The sequence below is a fragment of the Dysidea avara genome, chromosome 9 (genome assembly GCF_963678975.1).
Source record: "Dysidea avara chromosome 9, odDysAvar1.4, whole genome shotgun sequence".
Classification (NCBI taxonomy): domain Eukaryota; kingdom Metazoa; phylum Porifera; class Demospongiae; order Dictyoceratida; family Dysideidae; genus Dysidea; species Dysidea avara.
In genome coordinates this window covers 13,689,211-13,710,622 of record NC_089280.1, presented here as the reverse complement: position 1 = coordinate 13,710,622, position 21,412 = coordinate 13,689,211, and the positions used below count along the sequence as shown (strand labels likewise).

General features: G+C 37.1%; 2 protein-coding genes and 1 long non-coding RNA gene across 4 annotated transcripts; 1 reads left to right on the top strand and 2 right to left on the bottom strand.

Annotated features, from left to right (window-relative positions):
- The first annotated feature begins 724 nt into the window (after positions 1-724).
- On the top strand, positions 725-3,002 carry LOC136267754 (acid-sensing ion channel 2-like). Its single transcript, XM_066062921.1, has 2 exons — positions 725-862; positions 1,001-3,002. The coding sequence occupies exons 1-2, from the start codon at positions 857-859 to the stop codon at positions 2,888-2,890; spliced, it is 1,896 nt and encodes a 631-aa protein (XP_065918993.1). The 5' UTR covers positions 725-856; the 3' UTR covers positions 2,891-3,002.
- A 261-nt stretch (positions 3,003-3,263) lies between these two features.
- LOC136265980 (protein LTO1 homolog) lies at positions 3,264-10,980 on the bottom strand. 2 transcript variants are annotated; one of them, XM_066060922.1, is made up of 5 exons: positions 8,720-8,855; positions 3,834-3,939; positions 3,696-3,784; positions 3,520-3,637; positions 3,264-3,473 (listed from the first exon to the last, which is right to left on the bottom strand). In XM_066060922.1, the coding sequence occupies exons 1-5, from the start codon at positions 8,785-8,787 to the stop codon at positions 3,414-3,416; spliced, it is 441 nt and encodes a 146-aa protein (XP_065916994.1). In that variant the 5' UTR covers positions 8,788-8,855; the 3' UTR covers positions 3,264-3,413. The 2 variants fall into 2 exon arrangements, with proteins under 2 accessions (XP_065916994.1, XP_065916993.1); XM_066060921.1 differs by lacking the exons at positions 3,264-3,473; positions 3,520-3,637; positions 3,696-3,784 and adding an exon at positions 10,869-10,980 and having other exon boundaries at positions 8,720-10,725.
- A 4,197-nt stretch (positions 10,981-15,177) lies between these two features.
- On the bottom strand, positions 15,178-21,362 carry LOC136266847 (uncharacterized). The gene is made up of 2 exons (XR_010706321.1): positions 20,651-21,362; positions 15,178-15,387 (listed from the first exon to the last, which is right to left on the bottom strand). It is a non-coding gene; the product is annotated as an uncharacterized lncRNA (long non-coding RNA).
- Positions 21,363-21,412: the final 50 nt, after the last annotated feature.

Genomic DNA, 21,412 nt, shown 5'->3' with positions numbered 1-21,412 from the left:
CGCACAAAATGATGATGTACGTTTAACTTGCGACTGCTCCATTATCTGAGCTCCTATGATGGTGACACTTGGTATGGGGTGTGCTATATATTTCTGAGATTGACAATCAATACTCTACCTATTGAGCATACACAACTATAGTGTGTTAGTGTGCTGTTTCTCAAATATCACCTTAAAACCATTGCTTTAAGTAGTTCATCCCAGCTAGAGCAGCTAATTCATACTCATGTAGACTTTTGAACACTTGCGTATTGTGTAAACCTCATGATAAGATATGTTATGGTTACTTTACTGTGTATGTACTGTTCAAAGTATGTTGTGGTAAATAACATGACCTTTAAGTAGTTTTGTGGCCAACTATATATAGGCTACTTTCATAATGTGTGGTGTGGTGATTTCATTTGAATTGTACACCGTGTAAATGTCTCAACATTAAAGTGATGCAGAAAATTCAGTATCCCCATCTGTGGATAGTGTAAACTCTCATTATGTATGTAGTTACATATTACTAATTTCTGTTGCAGGCAGCTGTCATTTTAGATGAGCCATAAAGTGTTGCAAACACACTGTGACACACACACACACACACACACACACATACTGAGGCTGGGATCCAGAATGACTTCTAGTATTTATTGTAAGCTCTGCAGTGGAGTATTTGATAGGTACCGGATTTAATTATTATTACAATCATGTGTGAAATCTGATTATCATATTTGTGTGGTACGTATGTGCATGGCCACACGAAATAATGTGTAAGATGCGTAGGATGACACATCCGTAGGAGTAGCTGCTCAACAATTAGTATTGCTTTGTCTTAAACAGTAATTTCACGTTTCCAGCCGAACTGAAAAACATGGACGTAAGTTCTGTATTAGCAATACGCTAAATGCTCACCTAATAATCATGAATATAGTATACGCATAATCCGTATATGGTGTACAGTAACTAGACTAAGCGCGTGTAGCTATTGTATGTACTGTACTGTGTGTCCGTGTAGGATGGATTTGCTGGAAAATACTCCAAGTTATTAGAACAGAGTTCTGGGGAACGTTATGAAGTTTCGTCTTACACATTGTCTACTGCTAGTGCAGGGGGGCTTGGCTCACAGCTGCAAGTGTCGAACGAATTACCGGAACCGATTGCAAACGGGTCCATTGCAAACGGCGCCCCAGCCAACCTGTTTGTTAAACGGAAGGCAAGCATCTCGTTGAAACAAGATGAAGATGACAGGACACAGACTCGAAGATCTTCAACCACACAGGATCGAAGATTATCAGCTTGGTCGAGTGAACCGGTGGTAACCTTACAAGTGCCCGTAGCCAATGGTTTTGCAAATGAACCCTTACAAGGTCGACTGCAGGAACAATATGATAATTTCGAGGATGGTGTGGTACTCAGCAGAATCATTGCTGCTCAGATGGGACAACCAGAACTGTCATCATCTGATAGGAATATCATGAGAAGTAAAACTTTCAAAGTATGGCAAGCACTACAGTACTTCTGTCACAGTACAACTTTTCATGGAGTACCTCACATTGCGGCCAGTCGATCATTGGTCAGGATAGCATACTGGTCAATCTTATTGATTGTGGCTTTGTGTCTAATGATCTATGCTATAGTTGAAATCAGCCAGGCTTACTTTGCATTCAATTCATACATTATAGAAGAGCAGAATTTTGTGGAGAGATTAAAATTTCCAGCAGTTACTATATGTAATTTAAATCAATATTCAAAGAGTGCAGTTCAGGAGTTGTTGAATTACACTGAAGAACAATTGTTTAATACTGTGTTATTTGCCGACCTAGTTTCTACCAGACAAGAGTTGACAAAGTATAGGAGTGCTGACATCAACGAAACAGCTAGAACACTTTCAGAAGACACAGCAGAATTTGCTTCAGCTGGGTTTACAGCATTTTCACACAAAATTGAAAATATGTTGTGGTCATGTTATCACAATGATCAACCCTGTTCAGTTGATAACTTTACTTCATTTAACAACATTAATGGAAAATGTTTTACATTTAATGGCAACACCAGTAGTGTACTGTACACAAGAACCCCTGGTTCTACATACGGGTTAGAGCTTGTGCTAAATGCTGAACAGTACGAATACTTTTTGGGTAATCCCAATTCAGTAGGGTTCAAAGTGTACATTCATAGACAAGGTGATATTCCATATCTTGGTGAACATGCAGGCTTTACTGCATCCCCGGGAGTTCATACTGATGTGGTTTTGACTGCTGAAGCATTTTCATACCTTGAACCACCTCAAGGCTTGTGTAGAAAGAATCTAAAACTAGACTATTATGAAATTTATACAAGGCGAGCCTGTTTGGATGAGTGCATGACAAAGTTTATTGTCAGGTCATGTGGATGTAGACGGCATTACATGCCAGGAGATGCACCAGTTTGCGTTGCAAATGAGATTGCCTTTTGTTTCCCCAATGCCTCAAGGAATTTTTCATACATTCAGTGTGATTGTCCAATACCTTGTGAAATTCCTGAATCCTATAAACATGAACTATCTTACTCTGTGTATCCTTCTCAACACTATCCAGCACTTCTAGAAAGAACAGGTGCACTCAATAATCAAACAGCACTACCAGACTTTGTACTTACTTATGATAGTCAAAACGATATGACACGTCTCAATGAAAATGGAACACTAGAATTCTTTAGAGAAAACTTCCTCAAGATCACTATTTATTACAATGAACTAATGATGTCAAGATATAAAGAGACCCTGGAGTATCAAACGTTCCAGTATATTGCTGATTTTGGTGGTCATTTGGGACTGTTTACAGGTGCTGGCTTCTTAACTTTATTTGAGTTTATGGAGGTTTTCCTTGGAGTTTTGTATCCTACTGATACTGATAACCGTCGCTAACTTTGTGTAAATTATGATTCTTTTGTAATGTCGTTGTATTCATTTTTTTAATCATGCAGTCTCACCTAATTAATTACATTATAGCTAAACCTCACCATTTAATAGGATACTGTTGCTATCAAATCAACCCAAGGCTGAAGTGTGATTACAAATGTCTTACAGGTGCAAATGTGGAGTAACTAACTCTTCTATCCCACACTTTAATTTAAGGGGTTTGACTTCCATTCCCAGGGTTTATTAACTACCATATACTCCTAAGTTTTTTTACTTTGACAGTGGGATAGAAAATCTGTTAAATACTGCATGCTACAAACATGCATAACATTATCTGTTCCCTTTAATTATGTTCTGTTATTATAAGCTTAACAGCAAGTAATAAGAGAACCATGTTATTAGATTCTATTGTACATGTAAGTCTGTACACGGTACGTGTTATAATTATATACATGCACACATATTAAATGTTGCTATTTACTGCATCAAGCCTTGACTAGCTGAACCTGCCATATTCAGTCACGGACTATCAAAATGACAACTCATTTTTCCCAAAATCAAACTGTTTCAATCCCATTTGTGTTACTACCTATAATATTATACGGGAAGGAAAAGCACACTAGAAAAATTGTTACCTGTTTAAACTTAGCTCTGATCTTTGATAGTTCTGTAGTGAATGCATCTGTATTTATATTACATATTTCAAAACCTCCAGCCATTTTCTGAAGTTGCTTTAGTGAAGAATATACTACTCTACAATAAAAGTCATTACAAAATTAATTTTAGTTCAGTTGTAGACTATATAACTAACTTGAGTTTCCTATCATCCATTAGAAGATCAGAGGTACCAGAGGTTAGAGTTTCTAGCCAACTTTCCGCAAACCCTCTAAAGAAGCCAATCTAGAACCAAGGAATTAATACACATATCATCACTACGAACTTAACATACCTCTTCTCCTAACTTGCATCCTTGTTGCCAGCCAGCAGCAAATCCTTCAGCTAATCCTTTCTGCCTACCTTCGTCCAAACCAGCTTCATAACCCTCCTTGCAGAACCTGCAGTGGGATATTATGTCACATTGTATTATACACACACTAGCCATTCTCAGCAACAGTCACCAACAGCCCAACATTGTGCATGTATGAGATATCCCTAATTCATGATCAATTGGTACAGTATTTCAATAAAAATCATAAATTCAGTAAAATAGTATTTGTCATCTACAATACCTATGTGCAGGATACATGCATGCAGAACTTTTTAGACTAAAAGTGTTAAATATGTAGTTGCTGCTGTGAACTTTGCTACAAGTCTGCAACAGGTCTTCATCGTCTAACTCCTTGGTCTCTCTGTCCATTGTGCAGAACCTCATGCAGACCCCCCACACATTTAATGAGATTTCAGATTTAATGGTTTAATTTGTTAAAGGAGTACAAGATTTTGAAGTCATCCCTCAAGCACCAGATATTTACGTATAATGAAAAAGTAATTTTTTAAAATTATACGTAAAGGTCACAGAAGGGAATTAGATAACTGTATGGTTAGAGACCTGCTAGCAGATCTGATCTTGGTGGTGCCGTACAAGAGTTGCATGATTATTGAAAAACAATTCATCTAATACTTTAAGTACACAGAGTTGGGATTGTAATACTCTAAAAATGTAAAACTCATTACATATTACTCTTCCATAAAATGCACTACAGTTACATACTACTCACAGAAAAAAGTAATGAGTTACATTACTTTGAGGGCTGTAACTATAGTAATATAATTACATATTACATTTGTTCATTACGTCTGGAGTAAGTCCAACCTTCTAATATACAAGCTACCAGCCTACAACTACAAGTGACACGAGCAAGACATGGGTTTCTCTGGTGTAATACATCCACACAAAGATGTGGAATTCAGCCATGTATAACACTTTAGTCTATGCTCCCACAACTCCCTTACAATCTTCCACAGTTTTACAAACTCTAAAAATGTCATCTATAATCGTAAATTACCGTATACTATAATAACCGTAAATCTTTCTGTAATTCCATAAATGTTACACACTATATAACACCTCCCACTAGTGAAGCACCAATGCCACTTTTTCACCACCGGTACGATACTGATGCATATTAGATGAGAAAAGGCTGATACCAATTCAATACTGATACTTTGTACACAGACATATTCACAATGAACAGCCAGCCATTCCAATCATGAGCAATAAGCCGGCCAACTTACAAAACACATTTGCTAATCACAGTTCACTAATTTTGTGGCCATCAATCATGAGGGAAAATCTTACTTATGGCTTTGATGAATCTTATTTCATGGCTTACTGCCCTTTTCACTGATGCTACACACAACATTGGATGGTATAGCTGTACTGATACTAGCCAGCCCAATACCGTCAAAAAAAAGCCAACACCAATTTGGTGTGAGTAGTGTCGGTATATCAATGCAACACTTACCTCCTGCCTTCCTTTTAGTGCAAAGGGGATGGTGTGCCAATTTTTGTTGTAAGGCTTTACAAAGCCACATTATTGGTGTTATGCAAGCTGTCTATTCAGTCACTTTGCTTGCTGGAATGCTATTTGATACACCATATAGCTACTGGAGCTTGAAAAAGTAGCTAGACCCTACTCTTTTCCATGTGGCACTTATTGATTGGAGATTATAAATGCCTAGCCACAAGATTAATGAGTGTCACACATTTGTGGGATACCAATTTCGCAGACGTCTTATACACAAAATTAACTATTATACAGCCCATGTACAAGTTGTGCGGAGGTTAATAATTATATCAGTCTACACCACGAAAATTTGTTCCAGGAAAATTGTTTTACCACATCAGTTTTGGCAATCCAAGAAGTTTTTTGTCCTATAGTGAATAATAAAGGTATAGGGTAATGATTGGCATAGACTTTAAATATTATAGTCGCTCAAACACATTTTGAAAAATATTTCAAATACTTAATAAAACTGCACATAGAACAAGGGACAAGGGAGGTCACTTTCACCTGCAGATATATGGGAGTTTCAGACCCTTGGCTCCTACCATAGGGATGTTGATCATTAAAAATAATTGGCATTAGCATCATCGCAGCCATTTCTTGGCCACGACCTTTAAATTTTATAACATTTTTCATCCTGGCATTTTTTGGAGGGCTGCACCTTTTTCACAGCTTGGCTGTTTATTGTTTTACTGTGGTTTAGTATCATGCACTACTCCAGCTTGTTTCAGTACTTTTTATTGATGTGCTATGGACCCTACTCTAGTTGAAAATTCCAATTTTTTGTGTACTTGTTTGTTACCTTCTTTGTAAAACAAATTATTATGACTGGTGAACCGACGCATACCACATCATAAGAAAGAAATGATGATGCATGCCCCAACTATCAATTATTGTCTGAAGTATCCATTATACTTCGTTGTCAGCTATGTTCAACCATCTCACAGCATTACGAATCAAGAACTGTTTGAAAAGTACCTCTGTAATCAAAGTAGCCACTATGAAAAACACGGATGATTTCCATTACGAATGGAAGCCATCATGCACTACTGCCAAATTGACATGACAGATTCAACTCAAATTTGTAATGGGAGGTGCCCTATCCTGAGGAGGTTTCCATAGCAACATGGATACTTACCGTTCAGGTACTATCAAGCTACAGATATGTGAAAATAGCATTTTCTTGGTTCCTGTAAAACAACAAGCTGTAAATACACACTTTTCTATTGCGGCACACCAGCTGTACTTGGCTGCCTGACACACTATCATGTCTCTTGATATAGCCTATTTTACTATTTTTGTAGTACTCTAATAGAGCACATGTACATTTTTTCTGAGTACTGCTAATACAATGCATATAGAATGCTCTAGAAATATCTAGAATTTTCAAGTGATAGATCTATGGGATAATATAATTTACTATACTAGTATACTAAATTAGAGCCTTCATTTATAAGGTAGAAATTAAGTGATGAGATGAGCAACTGATAGCAGTGGCAGAGCGGTAAAGGGGTTGGGAATGTAGGTGTGGAGATTCCTGGTTTGAACCCTGGACAAATCTAATGTTTTTTGTGCTTGTCTTGTTTTACTTCTCGGTGACTGTTCTATTAGTAGAGTATCTCAATCATTTGTTTCACATGTTTCGCTTTTTAGATAATGGTATGCATATATAGTATGCTTTGATCTTTGGAAGATACTGAGGTCTTTAAAAACCACTAAGAGACATACTAGCAGGTTTCTACCTAACTTTGTTAGAAACCTGCCAGCAGGCATTGCAAATCTCACATTTGATCATTGATTTGCTATGCTCTTCCATGCATATTTAGGCTAATAGCCTGCAGTGGGTGACCAGCACCCAAGCCAATACGAGTGTAACCACTGGCTTCCTTTTATAAGCATGCCTTTGATTATGGGATGTAGAATCTAACATTGTAGCTACGTTTGTTACAAGATCCAGAAATATTACGGAAAATTCTAGCGCATAAGCGTTTTACGCTTGTTTCATCTTCTATTAACCTATTAGCGAAGACCTAGATGGTTAAACTTCCTTGTGGAATGGTTATTTTGTGTTATCTGTAATGTGGGTGTGGTTCATAATTGAAATCGTGCTGTTCATCATCATTATCCCGGCACTCAAGCCTTGATTGTCTTCGAACTGTAACAGTTTCTATACACCTGCTCTTCACACTGCTGTGACGCCATGGGCACTCAACAACTCATAGCTTTTCTTGTTGATACTTAGCCATGTATTTCATTGCTCTCAGTTCCAAGGAAGCAGCGATACGGCACAAGCTTTGTAGACAAATAGTTGTTTGGTCTTCCACATTTACTGAATTTTAACATTGCATGACGATTTTAAAATGACATATCCAATCCCACAATGACTCCACCTATGTATCCATATAAAACGATACCATTATCTAAGTTGGTTATGAACCACACCCTCGGTTCTTCATGGTTTAGAAACCTTGCTTCACTTGGTTTCCTAATCCACAAAGAACCTCAGTCTGGGTTCCTAACCTATACATATATCCTTAGCTAAGGCTCTTAATACTTTCAAACCACAGCACTACCATAATTACTTGTAAAAATCAAATTTCAAATTTATTCCGTTAAGTGGATTACTGTGGTGTACCCTGTAGGCGACAAGGTATGACATGGTTTCTGTAAAATACACACTTGTCTGTCCTGATCTTTGTTCCTACCAAAACCACACAGTACACAAAACCCAGAATTTATCAAACACAAGTACCTAGACCACTCAAAACTCGTGCGTAAGATTCCAAGTTTTTGCCGGATTCCCAATTTTGAAATATGCGTAGCTACATATCTACACAAATATTGCCACTTTTTGTGCACTCAACTAGTCCAGGACAATTGAATCAGAAATGCAGCCGGGTTAAAGTTGTGCTATTGCCGGTAATGGATACATCAGTGTGTTCAACTAATTCTAGTGTGTGGCATAGCAGATGGTGGCAGAATGTATGTACAGATACAATTAATAGCAACTATGTCTGCATAAACAGGCGGATAGATAGAAAGCATAGGTGCACAACCCTCCAGATTTGATAATAATAATACAATAATAACTACACATTATTAGCCTAAGGGCACATTTTATGTATGCTGTGCTTGTTCTCTCCATCAGGTTGCACAGGATGGATGGCAGAACTTTGTTGACCTCACGCTACAAGTTGAGAGCTCTGACCCCTCGGGTTTATAAATCTATTCCTCGACAAGCGCACGTGATACCGACGATGATACACTGACTCAACATAGACTTTCAGTCGAGACAGGTTTGTTCTAACATTAACTACAAACTACTCACTTGTCCTCAGGGAACAGAATGGAATCGAACGGATCGTCATTAGTCCTGTTCTGGCTCACGTCTGTCATGGTGCCGCACGTGATTGCATATGACGTCACTGTTATGTGGGTAGGGCTATACACAAAATTCAAAATCATTAATATAAAACTAAGCTATTTATCAGTATCAGCAGGATACAAAACTCCAAGGCAAACTTCCATAAACTCAAATAAAGTTAAGAAGCCGGCACCTGTAAACAGTCCCAAATGACCACCAAAATCAGCAATATACTGGAATGTTTGATACTCCAGGATCTCTGTATATTTTGACATTGTTAGTTGATTATAATAAAGGGTGATCTTGAGGAAGTTTTCTCTAAAGAACCCTAGTGTTCCATTTTCATTGAGACGTGTGACATTGTTTTGACTATCATAAGTAAGTACAAAGTCTGGTAATTTATTGAGTGCACCTGTTCTTTCTAGATGTGCTGGATAATGTTGAGAAGGATACACAGAGTAAGATAATTCATGTTTATAGGATTCAGGAATTTCACATGATATTGGACAATCACACTGGGTGTATGTAAAACGCCTTGAGGCATTGGGGAAACAAAATGCAGCTTCATTTACACCGCAAACTGGTGCATCTCCCGGCATGTATTGCCGTCTACATCCACATGACCTGACAATAAATTTTGTCATGCACTCATCCAAACAGGCTCGCCTTGTATAAATTTCATAATAGTCTAGTTTTAGATTCTTTCTACACGAGCCTTGAGGTGGTTCAAGATATGAAAACGCTTCGGTAGTCAAAACCACATCAGTGTGTACTCCTGGAGATACAGTAAAGCCTGCATGTTCACCAAGATATGGAATATCACCTTGCCTATGAATGTACACCTTGAACCCGACCGAATCAGATTCAGCAATATAGTATTCAAACTGTTCAGCATTCAGAACAAGTTCTAAACCAAACATAGAGCCAGGGGTTCTTGTGTACAGTACATTGTTAGTGTCACCATTAAATGTAAAACATTTTCCATTAATATTGTCGAATGTTGTGAAGTTATCAACAGAACAGGGTTGATTATTGTAATAACATGACCACAGCATATTCTCAAGTTTATGTGAAAATGTTGTAAACCCAGATGAAACAAATCCTTCTGTGTCTTCTGCAAGTTCTGCTGCTAATTGACTTATATTAACACTAAGATGCTTTGTTAACTCCTGTCTAGTAGAAATAAGGTCACCAAATAAAATAATATTAAACAGCTGCTCTTCTGTGTAGTTTAATGCTGTCTGAATTGGAATCTTTGGATACGGATTTAAATTACATATAGTAACTGCAGGGAACTTTAATTCTCTTGAGAGATTCTGCTCTTCTATAATGTATGCATTGTAAGCAAAGTAAGCACAGCTGACTGCAACTATAGCATAGATCATCAGACACAAAGCCACAATCAGTAAGATTGACCAGTATGCTATCCTGACCAATGATCGACTGGCCGCAATGTGAGGTACTCCATGAAAAGTTGTACTGTGACAGAAGTACTGTAGTGCTTGCCATACTTTGAAAGTCTTACTTCTCAGGATTTTCCTATCAGATGGCGACAGTTCTGCTTGCCCCATCTGGGCAGCAATGGTTCTGCTGAGTAGCACACCATCTTTAGGGTCAAAGAAATCATATTGCGCCTGCAGTCGATCTTGTAAGGATTCATTGGCCGCGGGGACTTGCAAAGTGATTGCCGGTTCACTCGACCAAGCTGAAAGTCTTCGCATATGTGTACATGTCCTGTCATCTCCCTCTTGTTTAAACGTGAAACTTGGTCTTCGATTAACAACAAACAGGTTAGCTTCTACGCCGGCGTTTGCAATCGGTTCTGGTGATCCGTTTAACACTTCCAGCTGTGAGCCAAGCCCACCTGCACTAGCAGCTAACTGTGAAGAGGCGCAAGATGAAGTATGATTGTCTTCTTCAGAATAATAATAATCCATCAACTTCACTAAATACTTGCCATCACTGCCAACCTATGAGGTGTGCAAAGAGGGTTTTAACACGATCGATGTCATGCTAGTTCTTGTATCATATCATATGCCTAGCTATACTGATCATTGTACTGATCATTGTATATAGCTAGCTAATGAGTAATTATAGTTTGGAAACGACTTACTTCCATTTCATATGCAGTAGCTAACAGATCTTGCTGCTACGTAGCTTTCACTCCCATGCAAATATCTTTGAAAATACTCAACCACATGTACCCACAAATAGCGATTATCAAATTCCACATGTGATTGCTAAGTAAATCATGCATGCATGCCACGCGTGCCGCCTCGGGTACATACAACTGCACGTGGCACCTTGGCACATGCATGCAAGCATGTGTAAACAGCTAACGTGAGACACGTTACGCAGTCCAAACTCCATTCAGTGCATTTTAGTGCAGCCAATCACGTGCATAAGATATATATGTGACTTCATGTATTGGCAAGTAGGCTATAGTGCATGCAACTAGTACTCGAACTAGTAGCTACTATACTGTGTCATGTACGTGTAAGAGGACCAGCGGTTAAGTTTATTAATCATTGTAGCTAGTATACGCATTGTAGCTGGCTGTGATACATTTTGCTTACCGCATATAGCCTTCTAGTCCAGTGCCTATTAAACCTGTAAATTGATAATAATAATAAATTTAAAAATGACAGTTTATCAATCAAGTGATAAATCATGCATGTATATGACCTGTGACTGATCAAAGTATCCGCAGTTTCCCGTAAGCTTCCATGTGTGGTGGTTAGGCCAATGAAACTTGATTAGCAGTTTCGCGTCATCGCTCGCATGCTTTTGATACACCCGTATGGAATTTCATTATTGGTATTTCAGATTGAAATACTCTAATAGAGCAGTCACTTTTACTCTAATAGAGCAATCAGCTATACTCTAATGGAAAAATCACTTGTTATAGATTAGTAACGTACTTTAGCTATTTAATGCAAGAGTAATCTCACTGTTTTTTGGCAGAAATCTTCATGTTTGGATGTGTGTTGTGCTTTTGGAAAAATAATGAATAATGAATAATAACCGCCCGCCCGCATCAAATTTTCAAAAATCTGAGCGAGAAACTGGTAATCAAGTTTCATTGGCCTTACCACTATATTTTTACAGTGCATGTGGTTACAGCGGTGTCTTTGAAGTTAGTTACTTTGGTATGTGTCTAGTTAGTATATGATAGTGTAGCCAGTACAAGAAACTTTCATGGAAGAATAAGTTGGCACTAATCCATGCACCCTAGCTATATCAGCCTCAACAAATTAGGGGTAGACAAATTTATACTAATTATCAAATTCCTCAACTTTTCTTCTGCAACTTTTCTTCCATTAAAATCTCCTGTTCGTTTCGGTATAATTAGTTTGGTTAAGTGTGATCGTTATGTTTGACAGACTAACTGCGTGGCATTGCATTATGCACCATGAGTAGGCTTGAGTCTATTATAATACACACATGCCAGCATACTGAATTTTTGGCATAGCTAATAGGTACTTAAGTAAAGCCACACATGCATGGCATATAATATTATATAGTGATAGCATGTATAGGCATTTTTACAGGCCAAAATTTGCATATCGGAAAGACTCTGTTCTCTAGAGAGAAAGAAGTTGCAATAAAATTATCCTATAGGGCTGAGCACATGATTGTGACATTTTGCTACTTTCACGATTGTAGGATGCAATTTGCAAGGTATCACAATTAGGGACCCGCCGATTATGCTGGCATAATTATGAGCATAATAGGTGCCTGAAAGCATTGAGCATAATGCTAGCATAATAGGTAGAATATTTGTGTAATAGTATGAATTCCTGCTTATCAAAATAGCTATCACAGAAAGATCGATATACTCTAATAGAACAGTCAGTAATTCTAATAGAACATTCACACAGCTGACTGTTCTATTAGTAGAAAAATTTCTATATATGAAGTATGAAGACAAATTTTGAAGCTGATCATGAGTGCCACATTGATATGGACAGAAGGTCACTGACCTATCAACTCTTCTGTACACACATTAAGTTATCCATATAATAATAAAATTATATTCATAGAAATTTCTATGCATTATATTATCGGCTTTACCAGTAAATAAATCTTGTAGATTGTTCCATGGTGAAATAACTGAAGAAATGTTGTCTGATTGGCTCTTTTTATGTGGCCATATATAGTTTAAGTAAAGAACTGAAGTCTTGCAAGTTTATCTGGTTGCATGTCTTCATTTTGTCTGCCTAGCCTTTTGTTGATTCTTTTGGTCTATTACACTATGTATCTATTGGCTGTGCTTATCATGTACATGCAGTGTGCATGCAGTGCCTATCACATAACTGTATTAAGGGGTGCTAAATCAAGCACACTCTAAATCCGCCTGAGAAAATATAGTCACTCAAACCATTAACAGCTATATATATAAAATCGTAAAGTTATGGGTTATGAATATGTGATCATTCTTTACTTGCTGGCTACTGCTTTCTGTGCTGCAGACTGATCCATTGAGACAATATATTTTACAAAGGTACGTACGTGTACACTAGTTCAACTGAATATCAACATGTATAAAAATGAACAAAGTTTCCAAGAGCTTGTTGATGGCTCTCATGCAGGCAGCTTTGCCAATGTTGACACGCAGAATCACGCTTGTCATTGACACCATATATATGTATATCAATCTGGTGAAAATCAAACAATGCTATTATAAAACCACAAAGACTTTGCAAGTAAACTATGAACATTTAGCTACATGCGTGTGCATGCATGCACTTGTTCAAACTGTAGCATCCCATACAGATAATCAATTAATTACAAGATGGTTCTCCTATGACAGTTTTTGGTTCTGAATTTTAATGAGCATGTGTGACTGTTGGCTGGACTAATATAACATGTAACTGAGTGGATATAAATTTGCTAAGTGTAAATATGTGACTGAATTTAACAAAACAAGGCTTCCACACACATCCAATTCTCTGACTTTAACCAACTGTAACTTGACTACTCACTAAGCTATTGATCTACAATTTTCACACAATTCTTCCATAGCATGCATGGTGAAATAACAGGTCAAAATTTGAAGCTGATGGCATATATACTCCTACATTAAGTTATGGTGCTCCAAAGTCATAAAAGTGGATGTGTGTGGAAGCCTTGTTTTGTCAAATTCAGTCACATATATTTATTTTTTGTGACATATATATTCGTACATGTATATATTCGTACATGTACACATGTTGTATGCAAATTGTAAAGGTTGTGCAGTTGCACCCTTTCTCCCATGCAGATGCATGTCATTATTGTTAGGCCAGAATAGGCTTCTAGCGTCAATACAAATGTCACAATAAGATTAAAATCTTGATCCATAATGTATACATAAAATACATGCAATTACATTACGTATTTCACTGTATATATCAACAAATAAATAGTTACAATTTGCCTATTTAATGTACGTGTTGCATAGCTATATGTCCAATGCAGTTTTGACAGTGTACATAGTTAGATTCAAAGGTGTATCCTTCAACCACCAAATCAATTGTAAACTCCGCTTTATTTACTCTTCCCACCAATAGTTTTGCATGTCTTTGAGAATGTTATTTTTAGATGAATGGAAACAACGTTAACTTCATTGACAACATACAATTTTATTGGATCAATAGCTTACCTCTATAAGCACACTTTAGAAATAAAAGTACCTATTATAGCAAGCCGTCTATATATGTCCTGCATCTACGTTATGACAGTACTTTTGTTGTAAAACCATCATATATATACTATTAATAATCTTTTGGATTTCTGCTTACCTAATTGGTGTATAGCTAGCTATATTCTAAAAGTTTTATATAAATAAACATATGCATCTATAACTTTAATGCCCTGTATACTACTGCTATGTGAAATGTAGTGCACAACATGAAAATAAAAATAAAGGCTGGGCAATTCTTGGGGAGCTAGTAGGACCAGAAGCATATAATTGACTTTGTGTGGCCTAAACACAATAGAACAAAATTCATGAGCATCCAGCTAGTAACACACCTACAGATGGGCCTAGTAGGGACCAAATAATTGGATGCCCTCCTATATATGCCAAATACATACAGCTTCTATAGGCTACAGACCTTGACTCAATGTGACATTCCAGATAAAGCCTGCATCCAACTTAGGCACTTTGCTTTCAACAGTGCATAATGGAAATGTGCCAGATGATGCTGCATGTACAGAAACTGTTATGAAAGTGAATCTATCGCTTAGTATTCCGAAGAGTGAGAATTTTGGCTTATTTTAAAATATAAGGCACTTTGCTTTCAACAGTGCATAATGGAAATGTGCCAGATGATGCTGCATGTACAGAAACTGTTATGAAAGTGAATCTATCGCTTAGTATTCCGAAGAGTGAGAATTTTGGCTTATTTTAAAAATTAGACTGTTTAATTTACAAACTGTTAAGTGCCAGCAGGAATACCTGCTATAATACTTATGGCATCATCGTACAAAGTGACAACTCCACAAAAATTTCAAAATTAACGTGAATTAGAGTAGCTAACTACTGCAATCTAGTTATTCTATATACAAATTCAATGTCAAAACTTCTGATAGGTACTTTTCTCTATCCGAGGACTCCTACTAACTTCTCTGTCACTAAATGGCTCCATCTGCAAAAAGATTATTACACAAAATAATTATGATATGTTCGTCATAGCACAAAATTCATATAGTTTTGTGCCAGTGTTTGATAGATCACACCTTTTATGGACTCGTATAAAATACAAAGAGTTAAATCATACAGCACTATTTGCCATTTGTTATCTATATTGGTGAGCTGGTATGTAGCTACATTGTCTAGCATAATGTAAACAATTAGAATAGAAACATTAAAACAATACAAATTGGGCCTAACAATATTCCCAAAAACAATTACACTGTTTCTATTCTGACTATACTTAACAGCCTAATGCCTTTATCATACAGCATAGTAGTACTGGACAGTAGGGGGTAATGAAGGTTGTTAAAGCCCAAAATATCACCCAAAAGCGTCACCTTTCCTTTACAACAACTTGGCAGTATTGGTTAGGCAGTATTAAAGTGAAATTACATGTGCTGTCTACTATATCAGCAGGTACAGGTGACCTCCCTTGTTTTGCTATTTCTATGACCCCTAATAGAACTTAAAATTCCTTGTACTTGTGATATACGTATATCATCACATGACTTTGAGATTTAAAAGTAATATGCACAAATTTTCTTTGACCCAATTTATATCATGACACCCTAATAAAACAGTCACAATGGACTTACAGTACTATAATTAATAAGTACAGTAGAACCTCAGTTATCCGAACCCCTTGGACCAGGGGTGGTCCATAAGTCTGAAAAGTCCATGTCTCTGAAACTGTGTATAAATAACTGTAGAATAGCATTAAGAATTTTTTTTTAAATATCAGTATTTTAACTACCCTAATAGAACACTCACTACTCTAATAGAGCAGTCATTTCCGTAGTTCGGTTAACTGAGAATCCAGATAAGTGGGGTCTGGATAACTGAAGTACCACTGTATAAGGAATTTTACATTTGAGTAGAGATCACAAATATAACAAGCAATGAAACAAGAGAGGTCGATTGAACATATTTAACACCTACTTTAGCAGTATTATGGACAAAGTGTAAATTAAGACTTAAATGTCCATTAGTATAACTGTCAGGTGTACACGACCTCCCTAGCTTGCTTCATTTCTATGAACCCTACTCAAATGTAAAATTTCTTATATGCTTTTAATAACAATATGAGGTTCACTGCATCAAGGGAAAGAATGGAACCACAATAATTAATTGCACAAACATGTATACCCAGACTATCGATTACTGAAGAGCAAAGACTATTTTAGTGGCCATTCCGCTCTGTTTTCAGCTATGTTCCACCAGAGTTTCAAATGTAATCAATCCACTAACTGCAAAAATTATGGATGATTCTTGTGAAAGGTAGCACTGAAGCTATGACGTGTTATCACAATTCATCACCTATGCATATAGTGGTGACTTCTGTTTTATTCTGTAACATACAAAGCCATTGATACACTGCCATAAATCAGCATTTTGGGACACAAAGGAGGACAAAGGTAAGTCTATGATTGGTGCACTGTACGTTCTGCAGTATTCCAAAAGGTACCTGTTGGGCTGAAGGGAGTGAAAAATCAACCCCACAACCTTATTGTAGCCATTTTTGAGGTATAACTAAATAAAAATTAGAATTGTATTTTTGAGTTGCCAGAAAACAATCTATATACACCTGCAGCCATATAGTGGACATTTAATTCCTATTTCAGACATATATAGTCTAGAAATAGTATAACCACGAGTGAGTACTTTAGCCATATCACAGCAGTGATTACTAAATGTCCACTAGTATAGCTGCAGGCGTAGATGACCCTTCACTGCTTCTATCCCTACTCAAATGTAATTTTTCTTCATACCTGTTTGTTTACCATTTGGTAACATAATTACTGTACAGTGATTGGTGAACCAGTGCATAGTACAAAAAACCAGAAATTTTATAAAAAGTAATTGTGTAACTGCACGTATGCACAAGATCTACGTAGAAGCACCTCTGCCAGCATAGTGTCACACGTAGATATGTGACCCGCTGAACAAAAAGCATCTAGTTTGCATAATTCTGTTTTGAGATAATCACATTGAAGTATGTACATTACATGTGCTACAAAAATAATTTTATGCATATTTTAATCGCTTCACTACAATAGATATAACTTCTATATCATCGGACTCACCAATTGATTTCAATGTGAATACATTTGCCAGATCACTATTACTCCCATGTGATGTGTGACTGGCTGAAACTCAGAGGTACAATTAACGGAGAAACCATGGTAACTTAATTGTTAATGTTTTCGAAAGTACTCACAAGAGTATGAGATAAGTTTGAAGATGTTACTAACTGGATATATGAATCAAGTGACTATAGAAATTACAGTCAAACACATGTCCCTATTATCAATTACCAATCACTGAAAAAGATAACCACTTTCCGTTTTGTTTTCAGCTATACTCCACCTATTAGAGAATAGTACAAGAAAAGTCTCTGCAATCAACCTAGTCAATATGAAAATTGTGTACAATCCTCATGTTATACAGCCTGTACTGAGGCCATTATAAGTTGCTGCAAATGAACACCTACGTGGTAGTGGGAAAAGAAATGGGGCACAAGGAAGGACAAAGGTACATAAATCTGTGATGCATGTATTGTAAAATGCTGCAAGTGGCAAAAAGGCACACCCCCAGGCCGAAATGACCCCACCACATAATCACTTGGCTGGAGGCATCAGGCAGTCAGTCAGGCAGTTAGTAGAAAATTCATTAATTTCACATATTTTTTCTGTTGGAAGGGATTAGGGAAGGCATATCCTTATGCTTCAGTCAATAAACCACTAAATTAGGGATTCAATGTCCACTAAGGTTGGAATGAAGGTCAAATTTTAACCTCCAAAGCTTCTTTCAAGAAGCTTTTTTTGATTATGTCATGTTAGTAATAAATGATCATAACTGATGGATGTGGACCCCGTTGTGGTCTCACACTTTGTTGTAGCTGTAGTACCGGCTCTAGTACAACTACTTCAATTGTAAACATACTAAAGTTTAGTTGCATGGCTCCAAGAAGCACGTGGCTTTTTGACCAAATAGACATGCCAGTATCCATGGTTACAAAGCTGTGAAAGAGTAAAACCACCTTCGAAGGTTAAAAAACCACCTTCGAAGGTTAAAAAACCTGTAAAGGTTCCAAAACTTGCGATGCTTTTCCCCAACCCTAGTATAATATCTGCACAAAATCAGCCAAGCTGTGATAAAAGGTGCAGCCTTAAAAATCCTGGGTGAAAAACTTTTTTCCACCCAGGAATTTAAGGCTGCACCTTTTTTCATAGCTTGGCTTTTATGTGTGGATATCACTAACTGAATGTTCCAAAACCAGCCTATGGTTGGCCTTGATACTTCCTTTTTAACCTTTCCCCTTTACTACAGGAACTGCGTGGCTAGCTATATGTACAGTATTTACAAAGAACTGAAATAGAACAAATTTCGAGGTGCATATATCCCAATGATAGCTAGTTAAATTAGGCATGGGAGATGCCACAGGAGAAATGGTTAATTATACCATTCAAGCACTACGGAGCTACAGATACATAAAAATGGCATTTTTGGTTCCATAAAACGAGTATGTCGCCCGCCTGCCTGCACTGGCTGTACTTGGCCACACAACACACTTGATACAGGCTATTTTCATAATTTCTGTAGTATTCTAATAGAGCACACAATTTTTCTGAGCACTTCAATACAATGCATATAGAATGTTCTAGAATTTCCACTGATAGATCTATCATTCTAGTGTAAGGTAGAAATTAAGTGAGTTGAGGAACTGACCACAGTGGCAGAGTGGTAAAGGGCTCGGGTATATAGGTGTGGAGCTCCCAGGTTTGAATCCTGAAGAAACTTTTTCTAATGTTTTTGCACACATTTTTTACTTCTCAGTGACTGTTCTATTAGAGTATCTTGATTATGCTTTTTTACATGCTTGGTTTTGCTTATATCTCCTTAGCTAATACTCTCAAACCACAAAAGGTTTGCACAACAATGGTAACTTCATGTACAGACTGATTTTCAAGTTATTCCATCAAGTATTACCCTGTAACAAATCACTTTTGCAATTTTGTCCCTGCCCTAGTATAAAATATATCTACAGGTGTAAGCAACCTTCCTTGTTTCACTACTTGTTATTTTCTATCCTAATTGAACTTAAAATTCCTTGTACTAATTGTTTGTTTACTTGTTTATAACATACTTGGTAGCTTTATGACTATTGAACCCTCACATACCGCATCAAAAGAAAGAATCTCATCAGAGTTAGTATTTTAGTCTGAACACGTGCCCCAACTATCAATTACTGAAAAGTGAAGCATCCATTACACTTCGTTTTTAGCTATATTCAACCTGTTACATAGCATTACAAATGAAGAAAAGTACAAGAAGCGCCTCTGCAATTAACCCAGCCACTACGGAAATATGGATGATTCTTATCACAAACATAGGGAAGCCATCACGTTACCATGAATTGATACCTTGAACTGTTAGCAATGAGAAATGGGACACATAGAGGATAAAGGTAAGTCCATGATGCATGCATTGAACATACTGTACTGTGGTACACTGAAAGGTGTTGGGTTGAAGTGACATTGAACAGTAGCCCATAGCCTTAGCTGGTAGTGAGTTACATTTATCTCAATTAGTGCTGTGAACCTGCAGAGTTTACTAAAACCAGTTATTGGAAGGTGAATAATTGGATATTGACTGGTTATTGTCTGATTGTAAATTAGCAGACATTATGGCACTAAACATGCCTTTTGGAAGCCTTAGGGTGGTACCAAAGTGACCATCAACATCCTGCCTTACAATAACAGCTATTACAAGCACATATTTACACATGCTTTGAGGTTATGTTGTGTTGTCAGCAGGGGTAATTTATGGTTTACCAAGTGGGTGGACAAAACTGGTTAAAAGGCTTTTTAGCCAATAATTGGCTTGACCTAGACAATACAGGTTAATAACGGGTCTTTCCATACTGGTTCAGAACACTAATCTCAATGCACTATTAGTAACAGTCAGGCAGTGGAAAATTCCACTAAATAAATTGTTTTTAAAAATTCTGTAGCAAAAATGTACTGGAAACATTTTGAGCTGTACTGAAGGCAATTTAGGGCTTGGTCATACTTGACCAATACTGACAAGGTACAGTACCATGCTGGTTTAATTTTTGGTCAATATTTTATGAGAAGGTGTAAATTTCCTTGATCCCTAATACTGTACTGTATATATACTGTACATTGGTGCATACACAGCTGTCATCAACTAACCTCCATCCAGTAATTTCTTATTCTTCTACGTGATAGATAGTACCTTGCAACAACAGCGATCAAAAACAGTATAAACAACACGATGAACAAACTGCCAATTATTATTCCAACAACAACACCAGTACTGAGCCCTGAGCCACCACCAGCTGCAGGAGTGATAGTGGAAATGATAGAAGATGATGTTGATAGAACATTAGCAGTTTGCAGTGTGGAAAATATAGTCATGTGTGAGTAAATTGATGTGGCACTGGATACAGCTCCACTGCTGGGAATACTTGGTAATGAACTACTACTACTACTACTACTACTACTACTACTACTACCACTACTACTACTACTACTACTGCTACTACTGATAATGGTTGAAACAATTTCACTGCTTGAAGCTGGAACTGGACCAGACGATGCACTAGAATGTGTAGAGGTCTCACTGCTTGTATGAACTGGAATAAAAGTAGTTAACAAAGAAAATCCATTACTTGTAGGAATTGGAATAAAACTAGTTGAGGTAAAATTTCCACTGCTTGTAGGAACTGGAATGAAACTAGTTGAGGTAAAATTTCCACTGCTTGTAGGAACTGGAATGAAACTAGTTGAGGTAAAATTTCCACTGCTTGTAGGAACTGGAATGAAACTAGTTGAGGTAAAATTTCCACTGCTTGTAGGTACTGGAATGAAACTAGTTGAGGTAAAATTTCCACTGCTTGTAGGTACTGGAATGAAACTAGTTGAGGTAAAATTTCCACTGCTTGTAGGAACTGG